At 57.7% G+C, this 19,222-nt stretch overlaps 1 protein-coding gene across 2 annotated transcripts in view; it reads right to left on the bottom strand.

Annotated features, from left to right (window-relative positions):
• The window catches only part of CACNA2D2 (calcium voltage-gated channel auxiliary subunit alpha2delta 2), a 201,057-nt gene that overhangs the window by 33,448 nt on the left and 148,387 nt on the right, over nucleotides 1-19,222 (bottom strand). For both annotated transcript variants that reach the window (XM_059823569.1, XM_059823570.1), the window contains exon 3: nucleotides 10,752-10,811. In XM_059823569.1, the coding sequence (XP_059679552.1) occupies nucleotides 10,752-10,811 (60 nt within the window). The remainder of the gene's footprint in view (nucleotides 1-10,751; nucleotides 10,812-19,222) is intronic.

Raw genomic sequence — 19,222 nt, 5'->3', positions numbered from 1 at the left:
ATCGCTGCCCTCCCTCCCCCTTACTCATCCCCTCAGCACCTCCGCCACATCACTGGGGACCAAACCCTGCCCACCCCACACTGTCCCTGGGACACAGCCAGGACCCCGCATCCCCCTTGTCTGCCCTCCAAGGACTGGCCATCGCCTGCCGCACTTCCCTCTGCTCACAGCTGCCACCGAGCCGCAGCGGCAGAGGGCCATGCACGTCCTCCACCGTGGCCAACCAGCCCCGTGACAGTGCCACTGGCGTGACCGCGGCCTCTGCGCTGCCATGGGGCACGAGGCTGCAGCGTGTCCCCGCACCTGGGGTGCTTTGGTCCTGCAGCAAGCATCGGGAGCTGCGGGAGACCCGGTCACAGGCAGCGTGGCAGGCAGTAGCCCCGCAGCTAGCAGAACTCCCCTCCCTGGGCAGCAAACAGGGAGAAGAGCATCCTCGCTTCCGCGAAGAAACGCACTTTGTTAATTTGGGGTATTTAGAGCCTATTTAGGCAGAAAGGTCTGCTCGGATTCCTCTTCCCCGTGTGTCAGGATGCGAGGCAGCTGATAAAATTCCTAAAGAGGCAATTCGGAAAGCAGCAATGCTGTCACAACAGCGTTTCATGTGCCATCAGAGGAGGTAATTAAAGGGCACTAAGAGACTTTGTGTGCCGGGACGCGAGCGCGATGCAGGCGCACCAGCAGCCGTCGCGGCGCTAACATGTCTGCCACTCAATCAGCCGTCAGCAGCCACCACGCAAACCAGCCTTCCTCCCCGCATGCACAGGCAGCACTTTGGGATGATTATTGCTGTTATTATTTAACGAGGAAAGTGATCCGGGCCCAGAACAGCAACCCAACCACAAAACCTTAATGGTGCTAACCACATCCCCGTCCTCCCCGCTCCTGCTCTGCTGCTGCCTCTGCGGCACCCAGCCCAGCCCGGCCACCAGCATGTGCTGGGGCCAGCGGCATCGTGACACCCAGCCCAGCCCGGCCACGGGCTCGTGCCGGGGAAAGGGACCGGCAGGTCCGAGCAGCTCGCCGGGCAGCTGCCACCACGCACACCACCGCACCGGCTCCACCAGGAGCTGGCAGCCACTAACCCCTCACCGGCGTTATCTTCTAGCCACAAACCTCCTCCCTAGAGCGGTTTGCTGCTGCTTCCCCAGGCTGTTAGGACACAAGACCACCAAGTGGTGGAAAAGCCCCTGGAGCGGGGATGCTGCTCTCTCGGTGGCACCAGTGGCAGGGGGACCCCGGCAGGCTGCACGGCTGATGTCCCCCCGGGACAGGGATTCCGAAGGGTGGTTTCAGCATCCTCCGAGGCAGAGGGGCCAGTCCTCACCACAGGCTCTGTGACTCGAATCACAGCAATAAGGCAGCACCGAGAGGGGGAAGTGAAAAAATATCGACGCAGCATCTTCCAATTTCTGCTATTAAAAAGCCTAGTCATTAAGGGAATGTACTTATTAATTATCTGTGATTTGTTGTGAAATGCTGAGGGGTTTACAACAACAAGAAAAGGAAAAAAAAAAAATTAATTTCTCTTCGAATGCCCTCCCCGTGCCGCTCCCAGCCCCATGCACGCCCCTGCCCCTCGCCGGCGCTGCCGTCTCCCCGGGTCTGCGGCCATCTGCACTTCCTAATTAAAGGAACCCCCGGGAGACCCGTAACACAAATGAGCTAATTTCATGTTTAATGATCTTTAATCAGAAATGAGTGTGACTAACAACAGACATCCAGAAGGTGCTTTGTTATTCATTTTATCTTCCATCGGCTCCTCCAAAAAGCTTGAATCCCCTCTGACACGTGGTGGCCCCGCTCCCGCAGTGGGGGAGAGGGTGGCCGGGTGATGCTCAGGGAGGAGAGCTGGTCCCCTGGTCCCGCTTTCGCCTGCTCCAGCGTGAAATGGCATGGCACGGCACGGGGAGCAGACCCTCCTGGAAAGACATCTCTCCCATTGGTTTCCCTAGGGATCACAGAGCCCTTGCCATGCACTTTTTCAAGCCCTGACAATCCCAGGAGCAGCCAGGTGAGATCCCGGCCCCTTTCACACCGCCGCTGAGGTTTGCACACATGAGATGGCACGTGTGGGATGGCCAGTGCCACCACGGCCCTGGCCCGAGGACGTGCCCTGATGCCAAGCTCTACTTGCCTTGCAAGGATGCCGCTGATGCTGTGGGGCTTGTGGGGTGCGAGGGAGCCCGCGGGAGCTGGCCGGGCATCCACATCCCTGGCATCCAGAGGCCAGTGGGGCTGGTGGGAATTTATTCCAAGAAGGAGGGACAGAGCCCTTGGAGACCCTCTAGGGAGATGCCGGGGGTCTCCTGAGAGGCAACAAGGGGCCCTACAATTTTCTCTCCCTAATATTTGTTTTTTAAACCATGCTTGCTGCCTTCATGTAATCCTCTCTTCCTCCTCCTCTGGTCCACATTAAACCAAGCACCCAGTCTGTGTAAATAGCACTGGTATTTCTATATCCTTTCAGAATAAATACCAACAAAGAAAACAAGAAGGTGAAGACGTTGAGGGATTTCAGGGCAAAACATTGCCCCATCTCTTGCAAATGAGCCTGCAAAAGCACTCACTGGTTCGTGTTGAAGGGGAGGCGGAGGCTGGGTAGCTGCTCCTCGATGATGTGTCAACCGCTGCCCCTTTTCTCGCACCGTAATTGCCAGACGGCATCTGTGTAATGGTACTACAAGCGCCGTGTCGCTAGCGGATAAGCACAGGGTTATTTCAGTCTCCTAAACCCTCAGCGCAAGTTACGGGGAAACGACTTTGGTAGTTAAGTGGAATCGCAGACTAATCTGCAAATGCCGCTGAAGCCATTGCCCAGGCTTCTCTGGCAAAGCCACTGAGTAACCACCGTGCCTGCACCAAACCCTTGTGCTTCAGTGTTACCAGGCAGCCCCGGCCAGGGTTTGACCCAGGCGGGACCCCCTGGATGGGGCTCTGGGGATGCCGTGTGCCAGAGTCTCCCCAGGGACCCTACATCCTGCTTGTCCCCCTTGAGCTCTCCGTAACAGCCCCGTGCTCCAGTCCTTTGCTGATTTTACACCAAAACATCAAGCAAAAAGCTAATTAACAAAACCAGGCTGTGAGCTTCTGGAGAGCTGCAAGCTGGAGCCTTGCCAGCTCAGGGGAGGACCCTGCTTTGGCATGGGTGCTCCCTGGCCACATGCCGGCAGACCAGGTTTGAACCAAAGCCCACGACAAGGAGGGGCATGGGGGTCTCACATTGGCGGTGCGGGGCACTCCTGCCCGCCACCCCCTCTCCAGCCTTCTCTAAGAGCATTCACAGAGGTCTTTTTTTGCCTAAAACAATTGCAGCAACTAAAAATAACATCAGAAAGGTTCTACCTCTAGAAAGCTCTGCTACCTCGTTGCAGCCCGGCGATGTCAGGACGGAGGGATGCTGGCCCAAACCTCCAACTCAGTGGTCTAATGAGGTGGCAATCAAACCATGTCACACACACAGCTGCCACCGCCCCGAAAAAGCCTCGAAGGAGCTGCTGGTGGCACATCAGTTCCGTGCTCCAGCCCATCCAGCCGGAGCATGCAGCCAGCAGGGATGCAGCAGAGGGGCCACGGCTCACTCTCTCCCTATGCTTTTCTATAAGATCACCTGAGCTGTCTAATCCTTCTGCAGATCTGTTGTCCTCCACAGGATCACTCGCTGCCATCTTGTAAGGGTCACCCTGCTGATTGCAGGCCCTGGGGACACTGCGGCTCCTTGGGGTGATTTTGCAGGTAGCTCCCGCTGCACCGCACCCAGCCCTCGGGCTGCGCCTTTCATTTCTCCAAGCGGCACGGGTGACCCCTGCAGCCAGGAAATCTCTTTCAAGATTTCATCGGCTCTGGAAGAGCCAGATCCTGCAGCAGTTTGCCTTCCAGGCAGTTAGGAGGAACTCGGAGGGCAGTGGGGAAGACAAGCTGGATCCCAAGCTGGCACCTGCCCATTTCCCAGCTCCGGGATGGGGCCGGTGGCAGGGCCAGCATCGCAGCCTACGGTATGCTGATGTGGGGATGAGCCAGATGACCGGGATCTGTGCCTGGGCAATTCAGTAGGTTGGGACAACAAACAGGAGCTGGCGTACCCACACAGCGCCGGTGGCTCTGCTCACCAGCAGCTCGTTCCTCTGCCACCAGCACTTATAATGGGCAGTGAATATTTAGGGAGTTCTTCATGTCTCCAAACTATTAAGAACACAGAAATAGCAACAAATTTTGCTTATAGTTGCACCTTTTGTATGGAAGATAGCCTGCAGCACGTCACGCACCTCCCGCAGTTCCTACCGCGCCTGCAGCACCCACAGCCTCACATCTGCATTAAGGGCCGGGTGGCAGCAGGGGACGAGCAGGGGGACATAGCGCGTTCCCACCGCAGCACCACCCCTGCCAAGCCTGCCTGCGTTGGGAGGAGCGGGATGAAACCAGCCGATGGCCATGCCTGGGGACGGGTCTGTGACGGTCGGTTTGCCCTCGCTGGCAGCTGGGGCTGGATGTCCCACCCCAAGGTCTCCCAGTCCTGCCAGAGGCACAGCAGCCTTCTCAGCTGTATAACACGGCAAAGAAAGTGTTTCTGCAACAGCTGCCACGGGGTGGTGTGAGGGCCACAGCCAGGAACAGGCTCCCAAAGCGACCAGATGAATTCCTGGGATAAATTCCTGCAATCACAGCTATGCCTGGCTCTGGGCATCATGAGAAACACTGGCAGTGGCTGGTAGGGGCTGAACCTTTTATTTCCACTGGGCTAGAACTTTCCTTGTCCATACGCATCATGGTGAATCCTTCCTCAGTCCCCAGGAAGAGGAAAATATTCATAGTTAGCCCCAGCCAGCTTGGGCTGTTGGACGGACCCAGGACCGGTCTGATGGGGACTGTGCCTCTCCTGCAGCCCTCGCCATCCAAGTGTCTTTGCATCCTATCCAGCAGCAGAGACTGTATGCATTACTGAGGACAGGTGGAAACAGTCATCATAATCTGCCTTGGCATCTTTTTTTTTAAAAGCAATTTCCTCCCTCTGCCTCTCTGACAGAGCTGGGGAAATATTTAAGTGACCCGTCAACAGTTTTTTCATCTCCCTGAGAAGATGTTTTATCTGATCACGCCTCGCCGGCTATTCTTTACACGGCATCTCCCGTCCGCTCCTGCTCCTTCGAGCCTGCCTCGAACGAGATGCGGCCACCTCTCCCCTCCACTGCACCCGAGTACCACGGGGATGCCAGCACCCGTGTAGAGCAGGTGGGTGCCGGGGACTCCCTGCCCTGCCAGCGATGGGATGGGATGGGACGGCAGCACCGGGAGGAAAGCCGGCAGCCCCTGCACAAAACCATAGCACCCATGGGACCGCCATGGGTGCCCCAGCCATCTTGCAGAGCGGGGGGCAAGGGGAGCCCCCTTGAGCCCCATCCTTGGCTTTTAAGAGGGAACAGCACCAACACGGGGTTTTTGTGAATGATTTTCTTGTTCTGCATTTCGGCCAGAACGGCTCTACAGCAAGGTTGGTGCTTTAACACAGTAATTCTCCGAGTGTAATGAAAGCTGACATTATATCAAACACAATAAAGACTCTCAGTTGATGGAGATCATTCCTGAACACACAAACCCATTAAACTGAAAAAAAAAAATATCAATTCTACACACTCGCCAGCCAAAAGAAAATGTGATTTGTTATCTAAAAGGGGGTTATAAACACAGCTTCAATGCACTTTCTGTGCTGTAATGAAAACTGGGTTTGAAATGGCAAGACGACTGCAAATTAGAGTATTTGATTTTATTTTCTAACTTTTTAGGTAAACCTTCCACAAGGGCAAGTGCAAGGTTACGGCGACGATCTTTCTGTTCTTGGCCGATAAGTAGGATCTGTAATTAAAGGAGGAGAAAAATGAAAGGGGGATAAGGAGCTGGCGTTCGCCCTTCTAACGCCGCTTTGAACACACAGCCCTGCCTGCATTGCCACGGCAAACCCACAGGAACCGCTGCTGGCACCCACGCGCAGCGTGGCACGGCTGCCGCTCCCACTGCAGACACGCGCCGGGTGCACCGTGGCGATGCCGGATGGAGCAGCCAGTCGGCAGGGCCCTGCACCCCGAGGGATGCTGCATCCAGGGCTGTACGGCCGCGGAGGGGCATCCAGCCGTGCCACCACGTCCCTCCGCTTTATCCCTCACCTTTCTTGGGCGGCTGGGAGTGAAATCTCTGTTATTCCTTCTGTCCTTCCCCATTTGGCAAACAGCGATCGTGTTTTCCCCGGAGTTTCGTTTCTAATGGAGCTTGAAATTATCTGGGCTTTGTTATTTGCTTGTGTGTTTGCAGGCGGGGGTTATGGATGGCGGCAGTGACGTGGGCCTGCCTGCGCTCCCTCTGCCACCTCCGTGCACGCCACCGCGCCCCAAAACCACCCGTGCTGTGCCCAACAGTTAAGCACTGTCCCCAGCAGCTCTTACATCCACAGCTCAATATATAGCTATTTTTTTTTTCCAAGGAGAAGGGGCCTGCTGGGCTCCGACCCTTCAAATGTCCCTTCCCAGCAACCGAAAGGTGGGGAGAGGTGGGAGGCAGGGGGGCAGCAGGCGAAAGGAAGAGGGGAGCTTCCCCGTGTGGCGATGGAAAATGCAGCAAGGAAGAACTGGGAGAAAAACAACAGTAATAAACATTTTATGAAGCAGAAAATGGCTTATAAAGAAGTCAACTTTTAAAGGCAATTTATATAATCCTGCCAAGCGCACATAAATGCAGGGATGGCTCTCTGCAGCGTCGGAGTGTCCCTTAAAGGGACAAATAGCTTCGGCAGCCCCAGCAGATGGACACGCAGTGATGACGATGCCCTGAGATGCATTTCGTGGCTGGCGGCGCAGACCTGTGCCTTCAACAGCATCCCCCGGGTCAGCACGGCCCCTGCTCCCGCGCCGTGGGGGTGCGGGTTACCCGAGACACTGCTGATGGTGCTGGGATGGGGCTGAAGGTCTGGAAAAGAACCTAAGGCACTGGAAAACCCTGGAGGAAAGCGGAGCATGCAGGTGGAGAGGGGCTGGGAGAACACAGACCTGACTGGGATGCCTGACGGGCAGCACGGCAGCTTGTCAGCGAGGATGGATACAAAGGATGGCAGCAAAAAACTCAACATGACCTTCCAGCGTTTTTATAGGTACATTTTGCAGGTCTCTCGCCTGAGCAGGGTGGCAAACAGAGGACGGAAACCTGGTAAACAGCATCGCGGTGTGGGCTGCAGACCTGCTGCTGGGGATGGCCTGCACGGGGGGCTCAGCGCCGCTCCCACAGCTGGGGGACAGGGCTGGGGACATCCAGAGCGGGGGGACAGCTCTGATGTGCCTCGAGGGACAGACGCCGTGGCTCTGCACAGAGTGGAGCCAGCCTGTCCCAGCGGGCCCCTGCAGAGTCCTAGCTGTGAGCCCGGAGACCAGAAGCTTCTCACTGGGAAAACTGGTTGGACAGGCCAATGCGAACTGGGAGATTTTTGTGGTCTCTCACTGTACCGGTGCCAGGCAGTTGCAGTGCCCCATGGTGGGAGCCCACCCCCTGGCAACAGGGCCCAGCTCTCGCCTTTCCAGGGCTCCGCCAGCCTTCTCCGGTGCATGAACACACATCCCTGAGAGACCCTCGCTGTGCAGGCGGGGAGGGGCATGGCCTCTCCCCCCTCCAAATCACCGAGGGTGATACAATGGCCCCGCACCGCAGCCTGCCCTGCCATCCGCCCCGTCCCCGCCCATCCCGGCCACCCTGAGCTGCCACCCAGCCCCGGGGTGAAACGAGCTGGAGGGACAATGTGAGGGGTGACCCAGGTGCCACTGCATGGGTGACCTTAGGGCCAAAACTGCTTTTGGCCAAGGAAAGTGCTCCGGTGTCCGGGGGAGCTCTGGGGACATGCGGGGACATGGCCCCGGCTTGGCATGGCCAGGAGACATGGGGGGCCTGAAGGTGGGTGAGGACAAGGAGCAGGGACGGGGCAGGGCAGTGTGGGGCAGGGGGGAGTGTTTGGGGAGCAGGTAGGTGCTTTGCAAAGCCCCCTGAGATGGGAGGCTGAACTCAGCCCCTTCAGAAAGGCGAGCTTGGCCAGCGTGTGGCTGGGAACACCAAAAAACAGCGAGAAAAAGGAAACTTTCCCCGTAGAGATGAGTCGTGAGCGATTGCTGGCAGCAGCCTCCCAGCCGCTCGGGCTCCTGCTCCTGTTTCATTTTCCCCTGGACTTCCATAGCAACCCATCTGCAGCGAGGTTTAATGGGGCTGCCATTAGCACTAATGCAGCGCAAACACTCAGCATCTGCTGGCGAGCCTTCGGATGGAAACACAAAAATAACCGCGCTCGCCGCAATCTGTCATCGACTCCGGCGCGAGGTTAGGACGCGACACGCTGGGAGAGGAGGGGAGAGCTGCGGCCAGAAAGAACAAGCCGCTCCGTGGGAAGGGAGGAGAGGAGGAGCTGGGGATGCTGCGCTGCTGCCTTCCCTGCCCGCTGCCCGTGCCAGCACTGGCAACAAGCCGGGGGCAGCAGCAGAGCCAGTGTCACCGGTGCTGGTACGGAGGTCTGACCGTGCCCTGCTATTTTATGGATGAAGGACAGCAAAAGGAGGTTCAACCCTGGCAGCAAGAGCCGTTTATGCAGCCCCTCCGTCCCTCTGCTCTGCCCGGGAACCAGGGCTGAGGCAGGCAGGGCTGCCTGCTGGGAGGGAGCAAATGCCCAGCGCCCCGGGTGCTGTGCGCAGAGCCGGGCCAGTCCATCAAGTGTCCCAGCCAGGTCTGGGCTGTCCTGATAAAGCTGTGGTGAGCTCTGTGGTGACGCATCGCTGCACATTGTTTCTGGGTGACTCGTTCCTAATTACCTTGATTAAGTGGTTGCAAACAGTGCTATTAAAAATATTTTTTCTACGAAAGTGGATTTCTGAAAGGTTTGTGCCGTGAATGGCAAAATGAGCCAAGAGCTCCCCAGCGCTACAGCCTTTCCCAGCATGTTTTGCATCCCGACTGTTATCCCCCTCAGAGCGGAAGGCAGCCGGGTCTGGATGGAGAGGGAGCTCTTTCGGGCTGTGGAGGGGCCCTGCAGCAGGAGCCCCCGCAGTGCGGCAACTCCCCATCCCTGCAGCCCAGGGGATGAACAGAAGCACTGAGGACTGCTGCAAAATGCAGGGACCTTGCTCCATCTCTGCCCGTCCTGCCCATGCCCCGGCCACAGAGCATCAACCCCTGGGTGCCAGCCCAGCGCGGGGTGCACGGGGCCACCACGATGCCCCTGGGGTGCCCACAGCCAAGCTTCAGGTGCTGCTTGGGGATGAGCTACCCTGGGGCTCCTGACCCCAGAGGACACACAAGATCGGGTCAGCACTATGGATGGAGTTGAGAGCCCATCGGAGATGCCCGCGGCTCCCTCGGTGCTGGTCCCAGCCTCCCTCCGCAGCCCTGAGCCCGCAGCTGAGGTGCTGGCGAGGCACTGGCATTGGCATCAGCCAGCGCCCTCACCAAACTTCATTATCCTCTTAACCTCCCCTCCACCGGCCTCCAGGAAAGAGGTGACAGTAATTCATCAGCGCTCTCATGCAGAAAGGTCTCGGTGACCGCTGGTGCCAGTGGCAACTGTCTGCTGGATGGGAGGGCCAGCGGGGACACCTCACCTCTCCTTAGTGAGGCTGCTTCTGCCAGCGACGGGGAGACCCCTGCGAGCTCAGCCTCCCCGGGGGCCTGCAGGACACAGCTCCTGGGGGGACGAGAACTGGCCACAAGCATCCACCCCACACTAGCCACATGGCGAATGAAAGCCAAGCAGGTGGACACCTTGCCTTCTCTTCTGCTCCTCCTGCCTCTTCCTCTCCACGTCAAACCCCTGACCATCGCCAACGGCAGGAGGGTCTGCATGAGTGGGATGTGGCTCCAGGTCCTCATCTCCACTCTTCCCTGAGCGGATCGCAGTTGCATACAGAGAAATACCCCCCAAAACACACCGGCAAGGCCCGGCAGCAGGGCTGTCCCCAGGCTGTCCCCTCAGCAACTGCAGGGGCTTCCCTGGGGCCGGGCAGGATCCCGCCTGACTTGGAGGAAGGGGCTGGGTGGTTCAGGAGTATTTTTTATTGTAGACTCCATTTGCACTGGAAGGAAAACAATTTTTCCTTCCTTTTGTATTATTGTTATAATTTGAGAGCATTTCCAGACAGAATCCTTCAGGTTCCCGCTGAGCGCTATCACTGCCAGAATTACAAAGTCAAATGCAATCATTAAACCCGCATCTTCCCTCTCCCAGCCCAGATTGCTCCTTCCCCCAGAAACAGCCCCCACTGCAACTGCTGGCAGGTGCCACAGACAAACCACCGCTGCCATCACCCCATGCGAGACCCCACTCGGCACCAAACCCACCGGCTGCCGGAGATGGCGGGGGGGTAAGAATCTTCCCCGCCCCCAAACCCTCAGCACTGAGCCGCCAGCTTGACCTTCACCTCCTGCCTTCTCCTTACAGCCTGTACAGGCAGAGGCGAGGCTGGAAACAAGCTCGAGATCGCTTCATTTGCTCTCATTAGTGCTGGCAGGCGGCGGTGCCGGGGCTGCCTGCATGCTGAGCGAGCACGGCACGGCCAGCGGTAACTTGCAAGGGGGCTGAGAACGTAGGCATAGAGGGAAGGAAGAGCCGAGGGATGGGAGCAGGGATGGGACGAAGAGCTGGTTCCTGTGCCAGGAGTCATCCCTGATGCTGGTGCCTCTGCGGAGGTCAGCATCCGGGAGGGAAGCGGGTGGGAGCAGCCGGGACACGCACAGAGCCTTACCCGGATGTTGTCCTGCCAGTGGTGAGCCTTCTGGAACTTCTCCGCTGCGTTGGCAAGTCTCTGCAAAGCAAGCGGGAGAGGAGAGGTCAGCCTGGGGAAAGCGAGAGGAGCCAGGCATTGCCCACGTCAACCCAGGACCGTGGGTGCCACCCCAGCACCTGCGATCCCTCTGTTTGGGGGATCCCCCAGGACCCTGCCAGCCCTCCGCCATGCAGGCAGGGGGGCAGGAGGAGGGATCGTGGGCAGCAATGCCTGAAGAAGGACATCCCGAGCACAGGGAGCCGGTGTTTCTCTGCTTGCTCCTGCGTTTCCTGGAGCAAGCCAGTGTCTCCAGAGGAATTGCTGCCACTCGAACTCAACCAGGGCTGAGCCATCGCAGTTTGGCAGCTGTTGGCGTTACCGCCGGAGCTGGGCAGGCCCTCGTTTGCAGCGCAGGGCAACGGCTGAACCCGGGTCCCTGTGCCAATGGCCCCCAGCTCTCTGCAGGGCAGGGCAAACCCTTCAAAAATGCTTCCAAAACACCTTCAAAATGCCCCAGCGCTGGGGCCCAGAGATGCACAGCTCTGCCCACCTGGATTAACCCCTTCATGTGCCCATGCACTCCTTCGCCCCATCGCACGCCCAGGGCCATGGGCTCAGTGGCACTGAGCCCGTCTGTACCACACCGGCGCTCCCAGGGAGCTGGCAAGCAGGAGAGGAACCAGCTATGGGATGCAGCAGCTCTGCCTGCACTTGCTGCCCGCAGTGGGAGGCTCCAGGCTGAGCTGCCTGCCCAGGTCTCACCCAAGGCTGGGGCAAGCACAACCGTCCCCCACTAAAGTGCATGAGGCTTCAAAGGAGACAAAGGCGTCTCCATCCTGATGGCTCCGGAGACAGCAGGCAGCATGGGCAGGCTGCTATCCATGCTGGGGTAGCCAGAGGAACCAGGGCTCGCCAGGAACAGGATGGGGCGATGATCAGCACTGGGGCAGCCTCACTGGGCTCAGGCTCAGCCATGAGGGGCTTCACCAGCACAGAGGGTGCAGCAGGGCAGGGCTGGAGACCAGGCGGTCCCTGGGGCACTGGCAGTGCTGGGAAGAAGCAGCAATCTGGCCATTAATGGAGCCAGAGGGGACAGACAGGGCAAGAGCTCCAGGCTTTCCAACAGGATCCACTCTGCATCACTAAGCAAATAATGCCAAGAGCAAACCAAGTGACACAGACCTTTCCCTCCGTCCCTGCCCCCAGGAGTGCGGGCAGCTGCCTGAGGAGCTGCCTGCCAGGGCTGTACAACCCCATTAGCACCGTGTCCTGAGCCAGGCTGCAGAACCGAGGGCCACCTGGTCCCCTGGGTGCTGGGCACCCGCACTGCTCACACGGGTGTGAGGTGTATCTCCGCAGCCTCGCAGCACCTGGCACAGTCCGCCCGCTCCCCACCAGCCATCGGCTTTACAAGGCTCCTGGGAAATACATGCCGCAGAGGCCTCAGCGCCCGGGGCTGAGTGGCTAATCGGCACAGGGTTAATTGGCCATGAGGCTTGCGAGGCTGTCGCAGCCCAGGAAGGCTCCCTAGTGAGTTAGTGGGAGATGCATCAAGCAAAGATATGCCTTACGGCAGGCACTGCTGCATTGCCTGCTCCTCATTTTCCTGCTCTGCTCCATGCAAGCAATGCCGGCAGCCAGAGCATGGGGAGGAAGGGGAGCCCTGGCCGCCTCCAGCCCCCCGAATTGGCTGGGAGGAGGAGGAAGGAGCACCGACAATGGGGTGACATCCTGGGCCAAACAACAACCCCGAATCGCTGCCTGGGCAGCACCGCAGAGGTGCACATAAGAATCCCAGTGCTACTGCACACCCAACTTTTGCACTGTGAACCACAAATCCCAGAATGAAAAAGCGCTCATTTGCGCAGCCGGGACCTGCATGCCACTGGGGCAGCAGTGAAGTCCAGCTACATCCCTGGGAATTTATTTCCCCAGGGCCTGGCTGTAGGAGCACGCACACAGGAGATGACGATCTCCGGAGAGGTGGGCAGGAGCCCTGGGCACAGCCGCACGTGCCACAGCCGCCCTCCCTGCTGTCACCAGTTCCTCTAGCACTCCTGTCAGCACACGGGGATGCGACATGCCTCAGCCCTTCCAAATGGATGCTTGGGGGAAAGGAAATCCTGAGGCTTCACGGTGTCTCCTTCATGTGCCCTGCTGCCTACGGGAGAGCGGCAGCACCCAGCCCCGGCAGCACCCAACCCCGGCAGCACGGCGGGAGCAGGGCCACGATGGCGGGTGCTGTATTACTGGGAGCATGGCAAAGCACAGGTACTTGAAAGTAAGGTGATGAGAGGTGAAAAACATCACAGACCTGGCCCTCCCCAGCCAGAGAAAGCAGCTTGTTCCTATCAGATGCGGGGAAACATGTATCCATCACTGCATAATCTTGGCACACACTGGTTGAAACTTTCCTGCTTAATCTTTTCTCTTTTTTTAATCTTGATTTCCAAATCAAAGTGCTTCCTTTCAACGGCCAGCATCCAAGGGGAAAGATCAGCTATCAGCTGAGCATTGAAGCAAAATACCTACGGCTCTGGTGGTGGAGAGAAGAGAATGGGAGAAGACGCGTGGCTGGACAGAAAAACCAAGTACTGTTAATTTTCAGGGCAGTTTTGCAGGGGGCTCACCTGCGCAGCCACAGCCCTGCCTCCCCGGAGCCGCCTAGAAAAGCCGTGGCCCAATTCTGCACCTCATCCCCCCAGGCTTTTGTGCTCTGTTTATATATCGAGATGGCTGATTAAAGGCGAGCATTTATTCTGAGTCGCATTTAAGGCAGCGGTGATGAAATATGCATTTTTCTATACTTGATAAGAGCGTGTTTGTTTATTATGGGCTGGGGTAAGATTTATGGACATCTTTAACTATTCATCATTACCCTGTGCAAAGTGCCTGGAGGGTTGCAAATGGTGCAGTAAGGGATGGCTACACCCAGGAACGATACTTCGACGGAAGATATTTTTCCTCTGGAAAATGTCAATTTGTCAAAGTTGATCTGGACCCAACTTTTTTTTTTTTTTAAAATAAATCCAGATGTTCTTTTTTGATAAATAGCACGTTGCAGGGACGGGGGAGCTCGTGGCAGGATGGCACAGCCATTGCAGGGTGCTGGGCTGGCTCCCGGCTGCCGCTGGACACCCACCCCGGGAGAAGTGCCCCAGAGCCTCCCAGCTGTGGCTTCTGCAGCATTTTCCTTGCTAAAGACATTTTGCTGTGACCAAGACTGGGACTGGGAGGAGAGAGGGACCAAGCAGGCAGCCAGCCACCCTCCTCTGCAACAGGGGTTCCTCTGCCCACCTCTGTCCCTGCGGGGAGACATGCCTGGAGTGATGCTGTGTCGGGGGGCTCCCGTGGAAGCAGCCCCAGCCCGTCCCTGGCTGGTGCTAGAGGGGAGCCCCGACCAGCCCCTGCCCAAGAACAGGCTCCTGGCATGAACGGGATGGGCGATCGCTAGATTTGGGATCCTCCAAAACCATGGCAATGAGGACGGGGCACCTGAGGGGGCTATTTGGGACACTTTTGCTCACAAGCAGGACCTGGACTTGTGTGTTAGAGCCGGGAAGGTGCTGCTGCTCCAGCAGACCCTCCTGGCCATGTCTCCCTGGGGAAGGTGACGGGTTTGCCCGGAGCCACACACTGCTGCAGGACGTTCCCATTAATGCCAAATGAGTTCATCATGAATAATGTTATCGTGATCAATACAGCTCAAGGATTATTTCTAATCCTTAATAATGATTAAACCATTATTTTTCAAGTGTTACAGATCAAGCAGTCCATCTCAAGGTACACTGCGTGCGGGGACTGCGAGATGCCCGGGGTGCGGGCAGCGTGCCAGGGAGCCGGGCAGGGGTCCCATGCCTGTACACGGCAGCCACCGAAACCTCCTGGGGGTTTCAGACCTCGCATTGTCAATTGTGTGGTTCCAACAGCAAGAAAAATTAGAGGAATTACCAAAAATAAAGCACGGGTGTGAAATACCTGCAAATTTCCAGCAGGCTCTGGTGCAGGGACTGCCCTGACTGTGGCACTTTAAGGAGCGCGGTTCTTTCCCCAGAAGTCACCGAGGGCTAAGGACAGGAGATTTAGAGGCTGAAAACACTGAATTGAAATGACTCTGCAGGTCATAAAAGGCCAGCAGGAGATTTGCAAGGGATTGGTGTCTGGCGATCCTGACAGTGGGGGTCTGCAAGGGGGAAGGTGCTCTGCGGGCTTTATTGCACCCCAGCCTCTTTTGTATTCCGCACGGCACTGCTCTCCACCTCGCTGCTCACCCGGGCAGATCCATCAGGAGCTCCCTGCTCAGTGCACCGGTTTGCTCGGGATTAAGGGGCCTCGGGGATGGCACAGACTTGGAACGGGCAGGTGGCAGGGAAGGTGGCACGGCCAGGTGTTGCGCCCTCCCTTCCGAAAGGCATGCAGGAAAGGAGCGGGGGGACAAGGTGGGTGACATTTGGTCTGCCTAGAGGATGGCGTGTCCAAACGCAATGCTGTTGTTTTCCCCCTGCTTTGCTCCAGGTCCTTGCTTCTCAGCCCCAGTCGCCCCCAGGATCACCCACCCTGCCCTCAGCACAGCTCACCCACACGCACTCGCCCATGGCAGCACCTTTCGGGGGGCAGTCGGTCTGATGCCCCAAAGCTGCTGTGAGCGAGGTGGTGGGAAATGCTCTGAGCATCAGAGCTGGAACAGGCAGGGACAGCAACCTCTTCTCTAGGCGGAGGGGACTGTCCCTGCTGTCAGCATTCCCCTTGATCGAGGGGCCAGCGGGCAGGGGGACTGTCCCTGTTGTAGCAAGCACCCAAGGGTGCTGCCCACCTCCTCCTCATTGCCCCTCCTCCCCAGTCGCACCGGGGGCTCTCTTGCATTGCTCCAATTTTTTGCACAGCGGCTTTCCAAGAAAAACTGATCCAACACTTTGCTAAATCTCTCTTCCCAGTCCCCACAGGGCAGTAAGTATGCCCTGGCTGCTCTTGCCTCAGTCACATCAGAGGGTTTAACTTGGGAGGCAGTGGAGCGGAGATCAGAGCGGCACAGGGAGGCCAAAAGCCAAGGTTGGATTTATAAAACAGGATTACAGCAAACACCCTCCAAGAAGAGACCACGCAGCCCTGCATAACAGCAGCAATGCCTCCCACGTGTCCCAACTGTCCCCATGAAAATAAAGCACCCCACGCCTGTGCTGATGCTGGGGATGCCTGGGATGCTTGCCTGGAATGCTTGCCTGGAATGCTTGCCTGGAATGCTTTCCCCAGCTTCTCCCCGCAGGTGGTAAGGAAGGGCCTGGCGATGCCCCAGCATGCAGCGGCTGCGTGTGCCCCGGGATATTTGCTCGGAGGGAAAGCTGCTGCTGCTAAGCCTTCATTTAACTCCCCTCCTCGTGGCCATTATCACCCTCATCTCAGTGCCTCCTAAACGGCGTGAAGTGTATTAACCTCCCACACCTGAGCACACAGCTGGAAGGAGAGATCTTTGCTGGAGATGAAAACAGCCCTGCGCCACAGGGCCAGAGAGGTCCATGCAGCATCTCATCATCCCAGCCCTCCTCCCAAAGCGAGAAAACACAGGTAAAAGGTTAAGATGAGAGGGTGAAAAATAAACACACATGACAAAGCCAAGCAACCCAAACCCCGGGCAGGAACACCCCCGGGGAACTAGTTTTGCAGCTCTTCCTCCTCCACGATGGAGGAATGAGGATGGCTCAAGCCCTCTCCTCTGGCACCAACATCCTCCATGGATGGGGCACCCTGAAAACCGTGCCTGCACTGCGGAGCATCTGAGAAGGTGAAAGCCTGTTCCATGTGCTTCATGCACCTCCATCCCGGTCTGCCTGCGTGCATCAGAGCAGAGGGCGCCTTCTCGCTGCGCCACAGTCCCACCTCCTGCCACCAGCTCCGGGGCACCCCAGCCCCGGCTCTCCCTCTCGTCCCCAGCCCGTCCTCTCCCTGCGCACCAAACTCACCGCACGCACACCCCTAAGCAAACCCTGCCGGAACGACGCACACGCCGCCATCAAAAAATGATCAACCAGCGACAAAAGACAACAACCCCCTTATATACACATAGGGAATATAAATCTTGAGTAAACACTGTAAAGCAGTGAAGCATCTCATCCTGTAATAATCTCCGAGACAGTTGATCCCAGGGCTCTTATTACCCCGGCAGCCGTCATCTGAAATCCAGTTGGCGGCAGGCTCAGCCACGGCTGAGTATTGATCAAGGAGGCAGCTTCAAACATGCTGCAGCGTTTTTCTTTCGGAGCACTAACTTGTTTGTCAATAGCTGCCTTGGCCGCATGGAGGGAAAGGGCTGGCCAGAGCCTGTCTCTCCTCCTCTGGCGCCCGGATCCAGCCCATCCTCAGGGGACGATGGAGCCGGGGCTGAAGCCAGCGCTGGCTGCTAACACTCTCCTGCCCCTGGGAGGGCAAATAAAGCCCCAGCCCCAGTGAATAGTAAAGAGCAGGTGGTAAATCCTCCGAGGGCTTCCAGACCCCGGTGTTGTACCAGCTGGTGCTTGCTGCTGGGGTCTGGTAGGGAGGTGAGCAGGGGATACCTCTGCAGAGCCAGCCCCGCCGGCAGCGAGGGTTACAAGCACAAACCTGGAGCAAAACCAGCCTTGGAGCCGCTGCAGACCCTGGCCCTGGGAGCCTGGGATGCGCCCTGAAGCCACAACTTTAATAATTTGACTGACCATCTCAGTAACTCACGGCTCTGCAGGCCAGCAGTGCGTGGCTCTTGTTCCCCTGCCAGCGTCACTCTCTGCTCCTGTTCCTTCAAAGCCACAATTTTTACTGGTAAGAAACACCATAACCAGTTGTAACAACCACAGGGAGGGGAGGAATGAAACCTCCCAAGCGGAGAGGAACCCATGTGTTTGCAGAGGGGGGGCGAGGAAAGGGAGGGCATCACTGCCCAGGGGGGTTTCTCCTGCCCCAAAATATTGCTCAGGCCTCCAGAAGAGCTTAACTTCTTGCAAACGGAAGAGCACCAAGGGCAAAAGGACAGTGCAGGTAACCAGGCATCCTACGGCACGCACCTTGCCGGGCGCTCTCCTCAGCTCTTCTCCCCTTGCAGAAAAGCCCCTCTCTGTTACCCTTCTCCCCGCGTTTCTGCCCTCCACGAGGGCTGACGTTTGCTTTCCAAAACCACAAGCAGAGAGCAGCTCTGCCCCTGCTCCCCATCACCCTGACTGCTCCCTAGGAAGGGAGGAGGAGGGTGGGGGGACCGTGCCCTGTGACACCGCGGGAACGCCTGTCCCTGGGGACCAGCAATAGCAAAGCCTCAGCTCTTGTTTTCACCAATATGATGCCAAATAACCACTGCCCCATCCCTCCTGGGGGAGAAAGGGTGAACACGAGGGTGCAGGATCTGTTCCCACCTCCAAAACCAAGGAGACAGAGACATGGGATGCAGGATGGACAGATGAGGCCAGGCACAGGCAGGCGCAGGCAGGCGCAGGCAGGTACAGGCAGGTACAGGCAGGTACAGGCAGGCTTGGCCTCTCTCACCACCCCCTTCCCCTGCACGGAGGCAGCAGAAGGAGCATTTGGCCACATCGGCTTTGCCGCTTCCCACATCCTCCTGCCTTTCACCCTGGATGTATGGCAGCAAAACCTGCTCCCGCGTTAGATATGCCTTCAAACCACACTGCTAAATGCCATCGTGCTTAAGCCCTGCTGGAACGTGCTTCTGACTGGCTTTGGGATGCAGCCAAGCCAGGCACACTTGCCTCCTCTGTTCAGGACCTGGGAAAAACCACTTTCCTCTGTCCCCTTTGCCACGCTATTTGCAGTCACAATACCCTTCTGCACCTTCTACAGTTGGAGGAGAAAGCAGGGACCTCTGCTCCGAGATCCCGCTATTCAGCCAGAGGAAGAGCCGAGCAGGAGGCTCCAGCTGCCCCGCGGCACCGTGGCTCTCCACGCTGTCCCTGCCCGGGGGCACCTGGGCTGCCCCCGGCCAGTGCTGCCGGGTGGGAATGCCGCTCCACATGGCTACACTCTGCCGTGCAGCTTGAAAAAGGCTGAGGTGAGAAACTGGAGGACATTTCCCAGCAGGTCCAGTCCAAACTAGGGCAAACACCACCAGCCTCTGAGACAGGACAGATGATAACAGAGGATGTGCTCAGCCAGGCCAGTGCTCTGACAGCCGGCACTTGCTGTCCCTCAGCCACGGGAGCAACCTCCTCAGGTCTCAGCCTGATCCAAAACTCATCCCTGGGGTTAGCAGGCGATGGAGTTGCTGCAGCAAGCTGCCATGGGGACCCTTGCATTCATTTTGTTACTGTCCTCAAGAGGAAGAGGACTCAGGATTGCACATCAAGCAACCTTTTCGCCTAAAATTCAGGGCGTGTTTGATGGCAAGAAGAAAACAAAGGATGTAAATGACTTTTCAAAGGCTGTTCTGGCTGATAAACCTGAGTCCGGCAGCTTTAAATCGTGCTCATTTCACACCT

Source organism: Gavia stellata, chromosome 12 (assembly GCF_030936135.1).
Source record: "Gavia stellata isolate bGavSte3 chromosome 12, bGavSte3.hap2, whole genome shotgun sequence".
NCBI lineage: Eukaryota > Metazoa > Chordata > Aves > Gaviiformes > Gaviidae > Gavia > Gavia stellata.
This window is presented reverse-complemented; position numbering and strand designations above follow the sequence as displayed.